General features: G+C 36.9%; 1 protein-coding gene across 1 annotated transcript in view; it reads left to right on the top strand.

The window, feature by feature from the left end:
• The window catches only part of STK33 (serine/threonine kinase 33), a 105,583-nt gene that overhangs the window by 25,590 nt on the left and 64,880 nt on the right, over positions 1 to 15,113 (top strand). Inside the window, exons 5-6 of the mRNA XM_043972391.1 lie at positions 9,549 to 9,687; positions 12,823 to 12,911. Coding sequence (XP_043828326.1) covers positions 9,549 to 9,687; positions 12,823 to 12,911 — 228 coding nt within the window. The remainder of the gene's footprint in view (positions 1 to 9,548; positions 9,688 to 12,822; positions 12,912 to 15,113) is intronic.

Raw genomic sequence — 15,113 nt, 5'->3', positions numbered from 1 at the left:
AGACCAATTCATATTTTTCTTGGAAGCTTTAGAAATAGGGGCCCTGATGTTGACATCTTCCTCTGAGAGTGCACCTTGATCTTCCTTGTCACTAAAGAAACTTTCTATGGTCCTCACCTTTCTCTGTCTGTTCATCTTGCCTTTCTTTTACTTGACTTTTAGCTCCTTAAAGTGGGGCACTGTTTCCAGGCTGCATTATCCCAAGCTTCAAAAGGTCCCAGGTGGTATGATTTAAGGAAGATCAGGTTCTTCACTCACCTGGCCTGTTCCCTGGTCCGTAGATGACCCCATACCAACTTGCTAATCAACCAATTTTGTGTGTTGTGGTTGTCAGCTCTGACAGGCCTGTGCCCCTCCCCAACCTGGGCCACTGCTACTCAGGCTTACTTCCTGGTTCCTAGCAGGGGTGAAAAACCAAAATTCTGCCTCAGCACCAGCATAGACCCCTTGTAATATCCCCCTGCCAAGGGCTCAGCCCTCTCACCAGACTGTGAGTTTAGTTTCAGATGACACTGGCACTGCAGATGATTCAGAGGTTCTGGGGGTCTCTTTCTCTGGCAAGGCCTTCCTGGGACTAGAATCTGTGTCAGGGTGACTGTGGGGTTGAGCTCCACTCCTGTATCAGCACAGCATCTCCCCCTTTCTGACCTTCCAAGATGTCCTTGGTTGCAAGATGATTTCAATACATTCTTCTCTGGGTTTTGATGCTCCAGGCATTGTCCTATGGCATTATTTAGATGTTTTTTAGAGCGATCGTGTCATGAGTTTGAGAGCTCACTGCCTTTCCTCCACCATCTTCACATTAAACTCTTCTTATGGGAGAGCATATGAGAAAGCAAAATAAAAAGTGTGACGAGTGAAACTAAATGTGTGGTTGCCTTATTCCAGTCCCCAGTGTATGAAAACCTAGCTAGGGTTTACTTATAAATTAGAAGCTGTAGCACCAGTTTGGGGGCATTAAGCATTTATTAAAGAGTAAAGAGAGAACACGTGGAGTTTAGAAAGTTAAGAGGCCTATCTACCCTAGAGGAGAGATAAGAGTTCAGTCTGGCCTTGCTCTTCTCCCAAGTCCTCCACCATGAGGTTGTCTGAGAGACCAACTGAGCTCCTCCACCATCTTCTATTTTCTTTCTATTTTTATTCTTTTCAATATGTTTTCTTTTACAACATGGCTAAAATGGAATTTTTTGCCTGACTTTACAATTCTAACTGATATCAAATTACTTGCCTTTTCAAGGAAGGGTGAAGGAAGAGAGGAGAGAATTTAGAACAAATTTTTTCAAAAAGATGGTTAAAATGTTTACATGTAATTGGGAAATAGTTAACAAAATAAAAACATCTTCAAAAGATAATAGAGATATACCCTGACCTAATAAACAGTCCTCCTTCCTGGTAGTCTGTATACTATTACAGATCAGAACATTGCTTACCAAATAGAGTTGTTAAGGAATGTTTCCATAAAGCATTAAACTGGTCCAACCTGTGGATTTATATAAAAAAGTGGTGATTAGCTAGAATCAGAGCTCATCTTCCTTGTCCAATACTGGAAAAATATTCAAGCAACAACAGACAATTATCGGATGAGTATGCTAGGCACTGTGCTGTTGGAAGATAACTAAGATAACCTGAGTCAAAAGAGTCCTCAAAGTTCGAGTCCAATCTATACTTAACCAAGAATCATCTCTATATTTTCTTTAGCAAGTTCCTTAGCAACTGCATACTTACCCATAAAGGGGAAGCTACTCCTTCCTATATCAACCTATTCCTCTTTTATACTCCAACCCATTGCATCTAGAACCCAATGGAATAATTCCAGTCCCAGGGCAGCTTTTCAGATATTGGAAGACCATGGTTGTGTTCATACAATACTTCTCTTTTCAGGCCCCAAATACCCAGATCTTTCATCCAATCAAGCATTATGGCAACACATTCTTCCATCCTTTCATCATTCCAGCCCCCTATTTTGGATGTTTCAACCTGCCTATGTCCATTCATTCATTCTAGATGTGTTTCCTTGGATAGCAGTCAGATTGTTGGTTTGGTGTTGTCTGCCATGCTAAATTGTTGACTCATATAGAGTACACTAAAAGTCAATGTGTTTTGTTTTCACATTATATTAATTTTTGAATATTTTCCTCCCCTTTCCTTACCTCTCAACTAGCAAAGGATTAAAAAGAAAAACAGTCCAGCAAAACTAACCAGCATGCAGATAATATCTAACAGTACATGCAGTATTCCCTATCCAGAGTCATTTACCTCTGCAATGAAAGGAGTGAGGTGAATTTTCTCAACTCTTTTCCAGTCCATATTTTGGTGTTATCATTACACAATATTTAGATTAATTTTATTGTTCTTTCTGTTTAAATTGTTATCATCATGTATATTGCTTTTCTGGGTCTTCTTGCCCCACTGAGTTGGGTCACATAAGTCTTTCCTTGAGTCTCTGAATTCTTCATATTCCTATAGCACAGTAATATTCCATTACATTCATGTACCTGGTTTAACTATTTCCCAGATGACATGTATTTCCTTGTTTTTAGTTCTTTGCCACCACAAAAATGCTGCAATGAATAGTTTTGTATTTATGGGACCTTTCCATTTTTGTTCTCTTTAGGGTATACACTAGTAGTGGAACCTCCAGGGTGAAAGGATATGGGCATTTTATTAATTTTTAAAAACATAATTCCAAATTGCTTTCCACAATTGTTGAACCAATTTAAAGCTCCTTCAGGAGTGTATTAGTGCCTGTTTTCCCACAAGCCCTCCAACACTGAATATTTCTAGCTTTTGTTATCTTCTCCAATTTTTTGCCAGTATTGTGTTAATTTGTATTTCTAATATTTGGAACACTTTTTCATATAGTTGCTAAACACCTTTGAGAACTCTTTCATCATATATTTTGATCACTTATCCATTGGGAAGTTGCTCTTCATCTTATATATTTCCATTAATTTCTTATGTACATATTGGATATAAAGACCATCTTAGAAATATTTGATGAAAATATTTTCCCAGTTGTCAATCCCCCTTTTCCCCTAGCTTCCTAGCTGCCTTAATTTTATTCATGTAAACCCTTCTCAATCTTCTGTCATCTAAATTATTTTATCCCTTGTGATTTCCTCTATCCTTTATTTTGTTAAGAGTTTTCCCCTTAGTCATAGTTGTGATATATATTTCCATCTATTTTCTTCTCATCTTTTATGATGTGACCTTTTTTATTTGTCAAGTATCTATTTGAAACTTATTTTTTCTAGAGTATTTTCACAAATACTTGCTACTTATTTTTTCATTATCCTGGACTTGTAAAAAAATTTTTAACCCAAGGATACCCCCTTTTAACCCGATGGTACCTCATTCCATTTGGCCCATCATCCTGCACTGCTGAGATATTTTTAGATCTGGACTTTATTAACATGTATTAGCTATTAGACCCTGCCCCAGGAGGGGTGATTAGATACTTATAAATGTACTATAAATTAATATCATAAGGTCATAGTTCATGAACTGGAAGGGACCTCAGATACCAGCTTGTTCAACACCTTCATTTTGCAGATGAGAAAACTGAGGCCCAGGGAAGTGAAATGACTTGCCCATGCTTATACAATTGAATCATCAGAGGTGGGCCTTGAACTCAGTTCCTCTGATTCCAGAGCCAGCACTCTTTCCATGACACAATGCTGCCTCTCCAAGTGAGAATATGATGGGTGCATAAGAGTACAGAAGGGTGGGTGGGTGGGTTATGTGAGGAAAAGACTTGTTTATACATTCCCCCTGCCCAGGTAGTGTTTGATGTGAGCCCTGAAGAATGTCAATAAGTGGGGGGATAGGGAATGAGATGAAGGCGTTAGAATTCTAGACACAGGGTGCAACATAAGCAAAGGCATAAAGGTAGAAATAAATCTAACAGTCCTTTCCTCCTGTGACTTCTATATACCATGCAGATTACTGCCTTCTTTTTTTTGTTATTGTTCAGTTGTTTCAGTCATGCAAGAAGCCACCAAATAGATCAATACTTATATAATTAGAGAGAATATTGTTCCATGGAAGATAGGTTAGGCAAGAGGTTGTAAGAAATAGCAAAACTCTTTGATTTGGCACAAGAATAAAATCTGAAAATGACTTGGGACCACTCTTATTCTTGTCATGTGTTCAGCCATCAAAGCAAATTAATTAGTAGGGTCTTACCCATTCTCACCTATCAATCCAGTTTAAGGGATACAGTTAACTAAAACAGTTTTACTCTTGTTTCCGCAACATGATAAACTAGTCCATCTCCTTCTCAGATATAGAGGTAGTATAGTATAATGGACTAGGAGTTAAGAACATGGTTTTTAGTTCCAATTCTGACACTAATTTGCTGTGTGACCTTGGTCAAGTTGCAAACTCTATGGACTTCAGTTTCATAAAGGAGATAGTTAAACTTAATGACCAAGATCACTTCTTCTTTGATATTTTATGATGGTCTGACTTCTATGAAATTTTCCAAGACAGAAGGTAGAAACCTGAATAAAACCATGAGTTGGTACTAAAGGATCAGTAGAATTCAGGGAGCAAGTGAAGAGACATGATATAGGAGCAAAAAAAAAAAGTATCAGTCATTGGTAACATAAAGAAGAATCTGCTCTAAACAGATAGTATGACACATTTGCATTTTCCTTATCTTGCATTTACATGCATATCTTAATGCTCATAATGTAATATTTACCCTGTATTCTAGATTCCCCCAAGTGTGCTTCATTAGGACATCTCCCTAGGTTACAAGCTTTACCCTCCAGTGAAATAGCTGTCTTCAAGTAGCAGTGAGTGTGAATCTAGTCAAAATGTCAATCATAGGGGATTTTGGGGGCAGAGCCAAGAGGGTGGAGGAAAGGCAGTAAGCTCTCAGAACTCAAGACACAATCGCTCCAAGAAACCTCCAAATAATGACATAGGACAATTCCTGGAGCAGCAAAACCCACAAAAGTATGCGCTGAGATAATTTTCCATCCAAAGATGGCTTAGAAAGTCAGCAGGAGGGGGCTGCTGTGCCAAGGCAGGAGTAGAGACCAACCCAACAGTCATGCTGACAGAGATCCAGTTCCAGGGAGGCTGAGCCAGGGAAAGAGACCCCGGAGCTTCTGAATCAGCTGCAGCACCAGTATCATCTGGAACTAAGCTCATAGTCTGGTGAGAGGGCTTAGCCCTTGGCAGGGGGTGGAGACTACAGGGGTCTCAGCTGGTGCTGAGGCAGAACCTGGGCATTGCCACCCCTGCTGGGAACCAGAAAGTAGGCTTGAGTAGCAGTGGCCCAGGTTGGGGAGGAGCACAGGCTCATCAGAGCTGACAACCACAACACACAAAGTTTTGCTGTCTGGTTAATTAGCAAGTTGGCCTGGGGTTATCTACAAAACAGGCCAGGTGAGTGAAGAACCTGCCCTTCCTTAAACCAAAACACATGGGACCCTCTAAAGCTTGGGAAAGCTTGGAAGTAAGGCCCTACTTTAAGAGGGAGTTAAAAGTCAAGTAAAAGATGGGCAAGATGAACAAGCAGAGAAAGTTGAGAATCATAGAAAGTTTCTTTAGTGACAAGGAATATCAAGGTACACCCTCAGAAGAGGATAGCAAAGTCAGGGCTCCAATATCCAAAGCTTCCAAGAAAAATATGAATTGGTCTCAGGCCATAGAGGCACTCAAAAAGGACTTTAAAGACAAAGTAAGAGAGGTAGAGGAAAAAATGAAAAGAGAAATGAGAGTGATTTAGGAGGATCATGGGGAAAAAGTCAACAGCTGGAACAGCCAAATTGGCCAAATGGAAAAGGAGGTACAAAAGCTCTCTGAAGAAATTCATTGCCAAAGAATAAGGATTGAACAAATGGAAGCTAATGACTTTATGAGAAACCAAGATACAATAAAGCAAATTCAAATGAATTTTTTTAAAAAATAGAGGGCAATGTGAAATATCTTCTTGGACAAACAGCTGACCTGGAAAATAGATCCAGGAGAGATAATTTGAAAATTATTGGACTACCTGAAAACCATGATCAAGGAAGGAACTTAGCCATTATCTTCCAAGAAATTGTCAGGGAAAATTGCCCTGATATTCTAGAAGCAGAAGGTAAAGTAGAAATTGAAAGAATCCACCAATCACCTCCTGAAAGAGATTCCAAAAGGAAAAGTCCCAGGAATATTATAGCCAAATTCCAGAGCTCCCAGGTCAAGGAGAAAATATTACATGCTTCCAAAAAGAAAGAATTCAAGTACTGTGGAGCCATAGTCAGGATAGCACAAGATCTAGCAGCTTTTACATTAAAGGATCAGAGGGCATGGAATATGACATTCTAGAGGGCAAAGGAATTGGGATTACAACCAAGAATCACATATCCAGCAAAACTTTGTGTAATCTTTTAGAGGAAATATGGGGTTTCAATGAAAAAGAGGACTTTCAAGTATTCAGGATGAAAAGACCTGAACTGAATAGAAAATTTGACTTTCAAATACAAGTCTCTAGAGAAGCATAAAAAGGTAAACAAGAAAAAGAAATTAAGAAGGATGTTAAACTCTGAGGTACCACCTGACACCTATCAGATTGGCTAAAATGACAAAAAAGGAAAATAATAAATGTTGGAGAAGCTGTGGGAAAATTGGAACACTAATCCATTGTTGGTGGAGCTGTGAACTTATCCAACCATTCTAGAGAGCAATTTGGAATTATGCCCAAAGGGTGATAAAGCTGTGCATACCCTTTGACCGAGTAATACCACTTTTGGGTCTTTTTCCCAAAGAAATCATGAAAAAGGGGAAAGGGACCCACATGTACAAAAATATTTATAGCTGCTCTTTATGTGGTGGCAAGGAATTGGAAGTTGAGGGGGTGCCCATCAATTGGGGAATGGCTGGACAAGTTGTGGTACATGAATACAATGGAATACTATTGTGCTATAAGAAATGATGAGCAGGAGGAGTTCAGAGAAACCTGGAGGGTCTTGTGTGAGCTGATGATGAGTGAGATGAGCAGAACCGGAAGAACATTGTACACAGTATCATCAACATTGAGTGTTGATCTACTGTGATGGACTATATTCTTCTCACCAATGCAATGGCACAGAAGAGTTCCAGGGAACTTGTGATGGAAGAGGATCTCCAAATCCAGGAAAAAAAAAAAAGAACTGCAGAGTATAGATGCTAAATGAACCATACTATTTCTTTTGTTTTTGATGCTGTTGTTTTTTTCTATTTTGAGGTTTTTCATTATTGCTCTGATTTTTTCTCTTATAACATGACTAAAGCAGAAATATGTTTAATGTTATTATGTGTATATATATATATATATACATACATATACATACATATACATATATATACACACATATATATATATATATATAACCTATATCAGATTACCTGCTGTCTAGGAGAGGGGGGAGGGAGGGGAGGGAGGGAGAAAAATCTGAAATTGTAAAGCTTGTATAAACAAAAGTTGAGAACTATCTTTACATGTAATGGAAAAAAAATACTTTATTAATTAAAAAAAAAAGAAGGATGTTAAAAGGTTACACTGTTTACATTCCTACATGGGAAGATGATACGTGTAACTCATAAGAACTTTCTCAGTATTATGGAAGATGATAGAAATAAATTGAGACAGAGGGCACAGGTAGGAATTTATTATGAAGGGATGATATCTGTAAAGTATTTATTTTTTGTTTATCTTTTTTCATGGGGTGGTTGGAGTTAGGTGACATGCCTGGGGTCATGCAGTGGGTGAGTGTCTTGTGTCTGAAGCCGGATTTGGGCTTGGGTTCTACTGGGTCCAGGGTGGGTACTTTGTCCACTGTGTCACCTAGCTGCCCCATGATGACATCTTTAGGGTAAAATTGAGGGGTGAGGGGAATTCACTGGGGGAGAGGGAAGGGGAGAGGTAGAATGGGATGAAATCCCACATGAAAGAAATAGGAAAGGGCTTATAGAGTGTGTGTGTGTGTGTGGGGGGGTAGAAATGGGGAGGAGCAGGGCAGTAAATTAACCTTACTCTCATCAGAATTGACTCCTAAAGACCTCAATTTTATCAGATTTGGCTCAAGGAGGAATTAACATACACACCCAATTGGGTGAAGTAATCTATTTAATCCTACTGGAAAGTAGGAGGGGGAGGGGATAAGGAGGGAGGGGTAAAAGAAGGGAGGGAAGATTGGGGGAGGGAGCAATCAGAAGCAAATCCCTTTTGAGGAGGGATAGGGTGAAAGAAGATATAAAATAGAGTAAATATCATGGGAAGGGAAATAGGATGGAGGGAAACAGTTAATAATAGTAACTGTGAAAAAGAGAAAAGGAAAAAAATTGTACAAAAAATATTTATAGCAACTCTTTGTAGTAACTAAGAATTAGAAATTGAAGGAATGTCCATCAATTGGGGAATGACTGAACAAGTTGTGGTATATGATTGCAATGGAATATTATTGTGCTGTAAGAAATGACAAGCAGGATGATATCAGAAAAACCTGGAAAGATTCATATGAATTGATACATAGGGAAGTGAGCAGAACCAGGAGAACATTGTGCACAGTGACAGTATTATTACTCTGTGAGCAATTGTGAATGACTTAACTACTCTCAGCAATGCAATGATACAAGACAATCCCACAGGACTAATGATGAAGCATACTATTCACCTCCAGAGAAAGAACTGATATTTATTGAACACAGACTGAAGCATGCTATTTTGTGCTTTCTCTTTTTATGTAAAATTACTAATATGGTCATGTTTCACATAATTGCACATGTATAACCTATACTTGCAACCTTGGGGATGTGGGAGGGTAGGGAAGGAGGGGAAAAAAGAATATAAAAAACAAAACAAACAAACAAAATGTCAATCATAAACCAGTTACACCAGTAATATAAACTGTGTCCAGACTTGAGAAAAGTACAACTCTGTTACAGATACATATAAGCAATCTGAGGAACACAAATCTCACCAATTCTCCTCTACCAGAGGTTGAAGAAACCAGACACTTAAGAACACCAATACACAGTTACACAGGGTAAATAATCAACAGCTCAGATCATTAATCTACACAGCTGTGTCATAAAGATGAATCCTACCTGGCTTCTTCCCTCACAGAGTTATCTCTGCAATAGCAGTAGTATATTGGCCAGTTTGGATACACCAACCTGACTTCTAAAAGCTCCCTCTGCTTAAATACCCTGTTTGCCATAGCACCAGAAAGGTCAGAAGCATTAGGACAGTCTCTCATACTAATGTCAACTGTACTTTCACCTCCACAAACCTGATTTCTCTCTTCTGCTCTGTGCTCACAGTTGAGCTCCAAACATTTTTTTTAAATCATCTGAACATAATAAAGTAATTTTTCCTTTTTAATAATGTGATATACTTTCTTTGGAAAAATAGAATTTTAAATGAAATCACTCATCTTAAAAGATCCAGATTGTTATGTTTTATTTTTACTATCTATGCATTTAAAAGTTGGAGCTTATTTAACAATCCAAAATATATCTTAATAACCTATGCAAAAAGCTAAATAACTCTTTCTGCTCCTTTTAAATGCCAGAGGATGTACCTTGTGATGGAGCTCTGTGAGGATGGAGAACTCAAAGAAATACTGAACAGTAAAGGGCACTTCTCTGAGAACGAGACAAGACAGATCATTGGGGACTTAGGGTCAGCTATCGCATATCTTCACAGAAAGGGTAAGAAGGATGCTCATCACCCACATGTACTTCATTAAAATTAAAAAATGATAATTATAATAAATTATATTTGTGGATTATATATAAACTCACTCATTTGAACATTTAAAACAACTGTGGGGGCAGCTAGGTGGTGCAGTGGATAGAGCACTGGCTCTGGATTCAGGAGGACCTGAGTTCAAATCCAGCCTCAGACCCTTGAAACTTACTAGCTGTGTGACCCTGGGCAAGTCACTTAACCCTAATTGCCTCACTAAAAAAATAAAAATAAAAATAAATAAACCAAAAAAAAAAACAAAACCCCAAACAACTTTGATTTGTAGACAGTAGAAGAATTATTGTTTGCATTTCACAGTTGAGGAAACTTAGGGTCAGAGGGCTAAAAGAACTTTTTCAAAGTCACATGGCTAATTATGGAAGTCACCAAGTAGAAAATGGAAGAGCCATTACTCAAACCCAGAGTTTAAAAATTTTAGATTCAGCACCGATCATTGATCCCTAAACCAGGTGAAAAGAGGAAGAACACTATAAAGTGATATCCTTGGGAAGAATGAAGTAAAATGTCTGAAAATGGAATACAGAAAATATTTTTAGATCTATCACTTAATCATAGATTTGTAGTTGGGTATAACTTTTAAAAGTCATCAGGTCAAACTTCATTTTGTAGATGAGTAAACTGAGGCTCAACAAAGGTAAGGGATTTGCCCAAGATCACAGATAAAGGACAGAGTAAGAACTCAAATCCAGGGTTGTTGACTCCAGATCCTGCACAGTCCCCACTGCACCATGCTGTGCAAGTTTGGTTAGTTCCAGGAAAAGAACAAATAAACAACAATAAAATTTATTGATGAAAAAAATAGACTACACACATGATCCTGTCTTGTGGGGAAAAGCCTATTTCATGGTATGAAGAAGGGTTTTGATAAAATATAGCATTTATATAGGTTAAAATAGTTTAAACCATGGTGTGAGATTTAAAATTGGATATTAGATCATAAATCTCCCCTACTTAACCTTTCCCTTAATTTATCTCCCAGACTAGTAAATGGAAGAAGCTTTTGGTTTTCTAGATAGACCTTTTTATTTATTGTTATGGTAGTCACAAGGTGATGTTGATTAGAAGGATAGGAAAGTAGAAACACAATACAAATCGTCTTAAGTCTAAGCTTAGTCTATATTCCTTATAAAAACTCACCAAACCGAAAAGGCCACCTTTGGAGAGAGACCGTCTGTGCCGCACTGTCAGGAGTCCCGCCAAGCAGGCAAAAGCCCCCACTTCCGTTCTCTCCACCCTGGAAGTCAAGTGCCCCGCAGGCAGTCTGACATGTGCAGCAGGCGGACTGTTCGTCTCCTCCCCAAAAGGGTGGTCCTTGAAAAACTGGTGTCTTTCAGTTATCCTAACCGACTGTTAAAAACTTTCATATTTTACCACAATGGCAATAGAATGACTTTTCCAGAATATCATCAAAAATATGCATCTGAAACCACAACCTAATATTGTACATAGGGAAGAAACACTAAAAACATTCCCTTTAAAAATGGGTGCTAGGGGGCAGCTAGGTGGTGCAGTGGATAAGGTACCAGCCTTGGATTCAGGAGGACCTGAGTTCAAACCCAGCCTCAGACACTTACTAGCTGTGTGACCCTGGGCAAGTCACTTAACCCCCATTGCCCTGAAAAACAAAAGGGTGCTAAATAGTGATATTTATTCTCATCATTCCAAGTTAACCATTTTTAAAAGTCTTAGAAATAGAAAGAATGCATAAAAAAGAAATAAAAGGAAAAGGTATTGGTAATGAAAATAGTATCTCTTTTGGTAAATTCTATGCCCAGAAAACCAAAAATCATCAATAATAGCAACAAAAATTAATGGAGCAATAACTTCTATGCAGGAATTGGATACAAAATAGAGCCACAACATCATCTTTGTTTCTAAATTCCACTACCAGAAACTTACAGCAAAGAAATACCTTGTATAATAATGAAAAAAAAATGTTTCAAATATCTTAGCATTACTTTATCAAGACATATGAGACCTATACAAATACAATTTTAAAATGACTTTGATAGAAATCAAGGAAGAACTGAAAAAAATAGAAGAATAAGTCAAACATGAGTAGTCATAATGAACTTATGTCTCAAATTAACTTATAAATTTAAAGCAATATCAATCAAAATACCAAAAGGTTATTTTATAGCATTAGATAAAGTTGTAAGTAAACTGGTGAAATGGAGTTAGCATCACCCAGAAAGCATAAAATATAAAACTTTGGAGTTCAGTGCCCTTAAGGAGTGTGAAGTTACAAGGCTTATTTTCAAGAATAGTGAGTAGTGTTAGTGGTGATAAGACAGAGTAACAACATTCATTATTAATAATTAATAATTATATGATAATAATGTGATAATAATTAATAATAATATGACCCACACTTTTTTGCTATTGGGCCACATTGGCATGCTTAAAGGAAAACAATACCAGTCAAATTTAATAATAAAATTGCTAGTCCAATCCCTAGCCCTGTCCCTACTGTATAGCTAAGAATTGTGAACCACTTGATGACACATTTTCCATTCTTTCTCACATCCTCAAAAAGTTTAAAATAAATTATTTCAACAGTCTCTTCAGGGTCTTTTTTCCATTGAAGTGCCAGTAAATGTGTTTTTAAGGGAAAGTTCCAGATAGTAATAATAATTGCTCCCTTTACATAGCACCTCATGATTTACAAAGCTCTTGCCTTACAATAGCCCCATGGCTACTGGTATGACAGGTATATTTATCTCCATTTTATAAAGGAGAATGTAAGACCCTATTAAATGAAGTGAGTGACTTGCCCAATGTCACATAGCTAGGAGCAGACCAAGTCAGGGAGACACAATTGGTCTTTGGGGTTTGGTGATAAAGCTGTGTTCATTATCTCCTGATGGAACGAGAAAGAATGGAGATAGAATTCTTTAGGCTAATTTCTAAAATCTCCAAACTTGTATCATTTCAAGATTTCACAAGTGGTAGTCATTGGGACATTTTATGATATCTTTGGCCAATTCATTTAGCAGTCATTCACACTTTCACTTGGTATCCTTTCTAGGTAACTTTCAATTACTGACCTCAAGTTATCTATTTTTTTGTCTTGGTAGATATTGTTCATAGAGACCTAAAGCTGGAAAATATTTTGGTTAAAAGCAGCTCTACTAATGAAAAAAATGAAACCAACTTTAACATAAAGGTAAGAATATTAGTGCTAGAAAGGATCTTAGAGATTATTAAGTTAAACCAAAGAAACTGTGGGTGTGGAAAGTGATACCCAAGTGTCAAAGTCATTATCTTCCTCTAAATGCATATTTGTAGCTTTTTGAACAGAGACTAAATGGTTTTCATTTTTAAAAAGACTTCTCACAGATGAAGATGTAACTGACACGAATAATTTTAGAAGTTACATATTCTTCAGCATAAGAAAGCCTTTCAGCAATACCACTTAACTTCTCCAATTATTCTTGTCAGTTACATACTCGTCTATGAGGCTTTAACATTTTAAAAATAAAAACCATTTACTCTCTGTTCAAAAACCTACTTTATTAATGTACATACACATTTGGATAACTCTAAATCATTTGTTATGCTGAGCAAACAGATGCTCTGAACTATAATTAATTTCTAAATTATGCCTGACATATAATGTAAATGTGTTTGTAATTTAGAGAAAAGCACACCTAGATTAAGCTTTGATTCAGCCAACAAATGAATTTAAACAAATATTTATGAAGTATCTGCCATGTGTAAGGCCTTCACAAAAGTCCTACTCTGGTGCTGCTTCATGGCATGGAGGTGACATGGCTTCTAAAAAGTTATGTGAGTGGAACACAATTTGGCAGTTCTACCATGCTGAAAAGGCTTCAGGATTGACAGAAGCATACTTTGTCTGATGGCTTTAGACCAGCCTAGATAATAAGTATGAGGAGGAGCATCACCAATAAGCTGACCAGCTAATAACTAGATTATGAATTATATGACTGTGGCAGCCCACAAAGCAAAGAAAAATAGTATGTGCCCCATAGACCTATGGGACCTTTCTATTTCTTCAGTACTTTTGGCAGAATAGTGAAAAATAAACAAAGGGTCTTAAAAATCACACAGTTTTTTGGCTAACATTACTCTAGTCACTCTAGTGCTACTACTTATTCTAATGTGAGATTTTTGTCCAGGGACAAAATAATTGACATACTATTATGAAACTGAACCATATGAATTTTGACATTCTTAGTATTAATGAAACCAGAAAATGTAAGGAAGTTGCAGCAAAATGGAATGATAGCTCCTAGATTCTATTTGGAGAGGCACATTAAGGAATTAGTAAATTGATTTCATTTTGCATACAAATTCAGTTCAATAGTAGGTATTTATTACTGTTTGTAGTCAATAAGAAACACATCATAGAACTATTTAGTCATCTATTGTAGTGCTCAGGATAAACATTTGCCAAAAAAACCCATCATGAACATGATTGAGTTTTATGAACCAACATTTGTCATTTGTTGCAGATGGGAAGGTAAAGAAATTCTAGGAGGCACTCAAAACCATCCAAATTAAATTGACATATACTTTAATACTCAGTGAATTTGGTATAAAGGTGGGTAAAGAGGAGGACAGTGAGAAATGTGTTGGAAAATATGATTCAGGGTTAAGAAATAAAAGAGGTTAAAAACTTATAGACTACATAGAAACTTTACACCTGTATATTGTGATTACTTTCTTCAAGAAGGCAGTCTGAAGGCACTAGACATAGTGACAAAATCTCTCGTGCACACAGAAATTGAATATATTTTAATAGATGGGAACTAACTGATCACTGGTGATGAATATATATATATATATATATGTATATATGATATCTGTATATAGACCATTGACTTGTTATAATACAGGTAAAAATCAATACTAGTTTAGAAAAAGGACCAAAACATGATGAAGATGTAATATGCAATTAAAATAAATCCAACCTGATCTATTCAAATAACTGGAAACTGGAAAAATGGAAAATGGATAAAGGAACAGACATAAATAAGAACTATTGACATTTGATATGTGCCTCTAAATGACGTATTTACATAATGAGGAAGTCAAAAGAGCCTAAGAACAATTTCAACCCCCAAATACTCAATTTCCTTGTCAAATGGGGAGTTGTAGAAGCTGACAAGAAAATACTGGTTTAGAATACAAGCTCATTTTCAAAAACTTTGTGGAGAAAATGGTATAAGATATTAAGTAGTGTAGCCTTGTACAACATCAATAAGAGGTGGAGGGGAAAAACAGTTTTTTTAAAAAAAAAACTTATGGAAGACTTGTTAAGCTAGGTCATTCATTAAAGATAAAATAGGAAGATGAAAAAAGAAATAATCTAGGGGGCAGCTAGGTGGCACAGTGGATAAAG

This window comes from Dromiciops gliroides, chromosome 6, assembly GCF_019393635.1.
Source record: "Dromiciops gliroides isolate mDroGli1 chromosome 6, mDroGli1.pri, whole genome shotgun sequence".
Lineage (NCBI taxonomy): Eukaryota > Metazoa > Chordata > Mammalia > Microbiotheria > Microbiotheriidae > Dromiciops > Dromiciops gliroides.
Note: the sequence above shows the minus strand (reverse complement) of the source record. Positions and strands in the feature narration are given on the sequence as shown.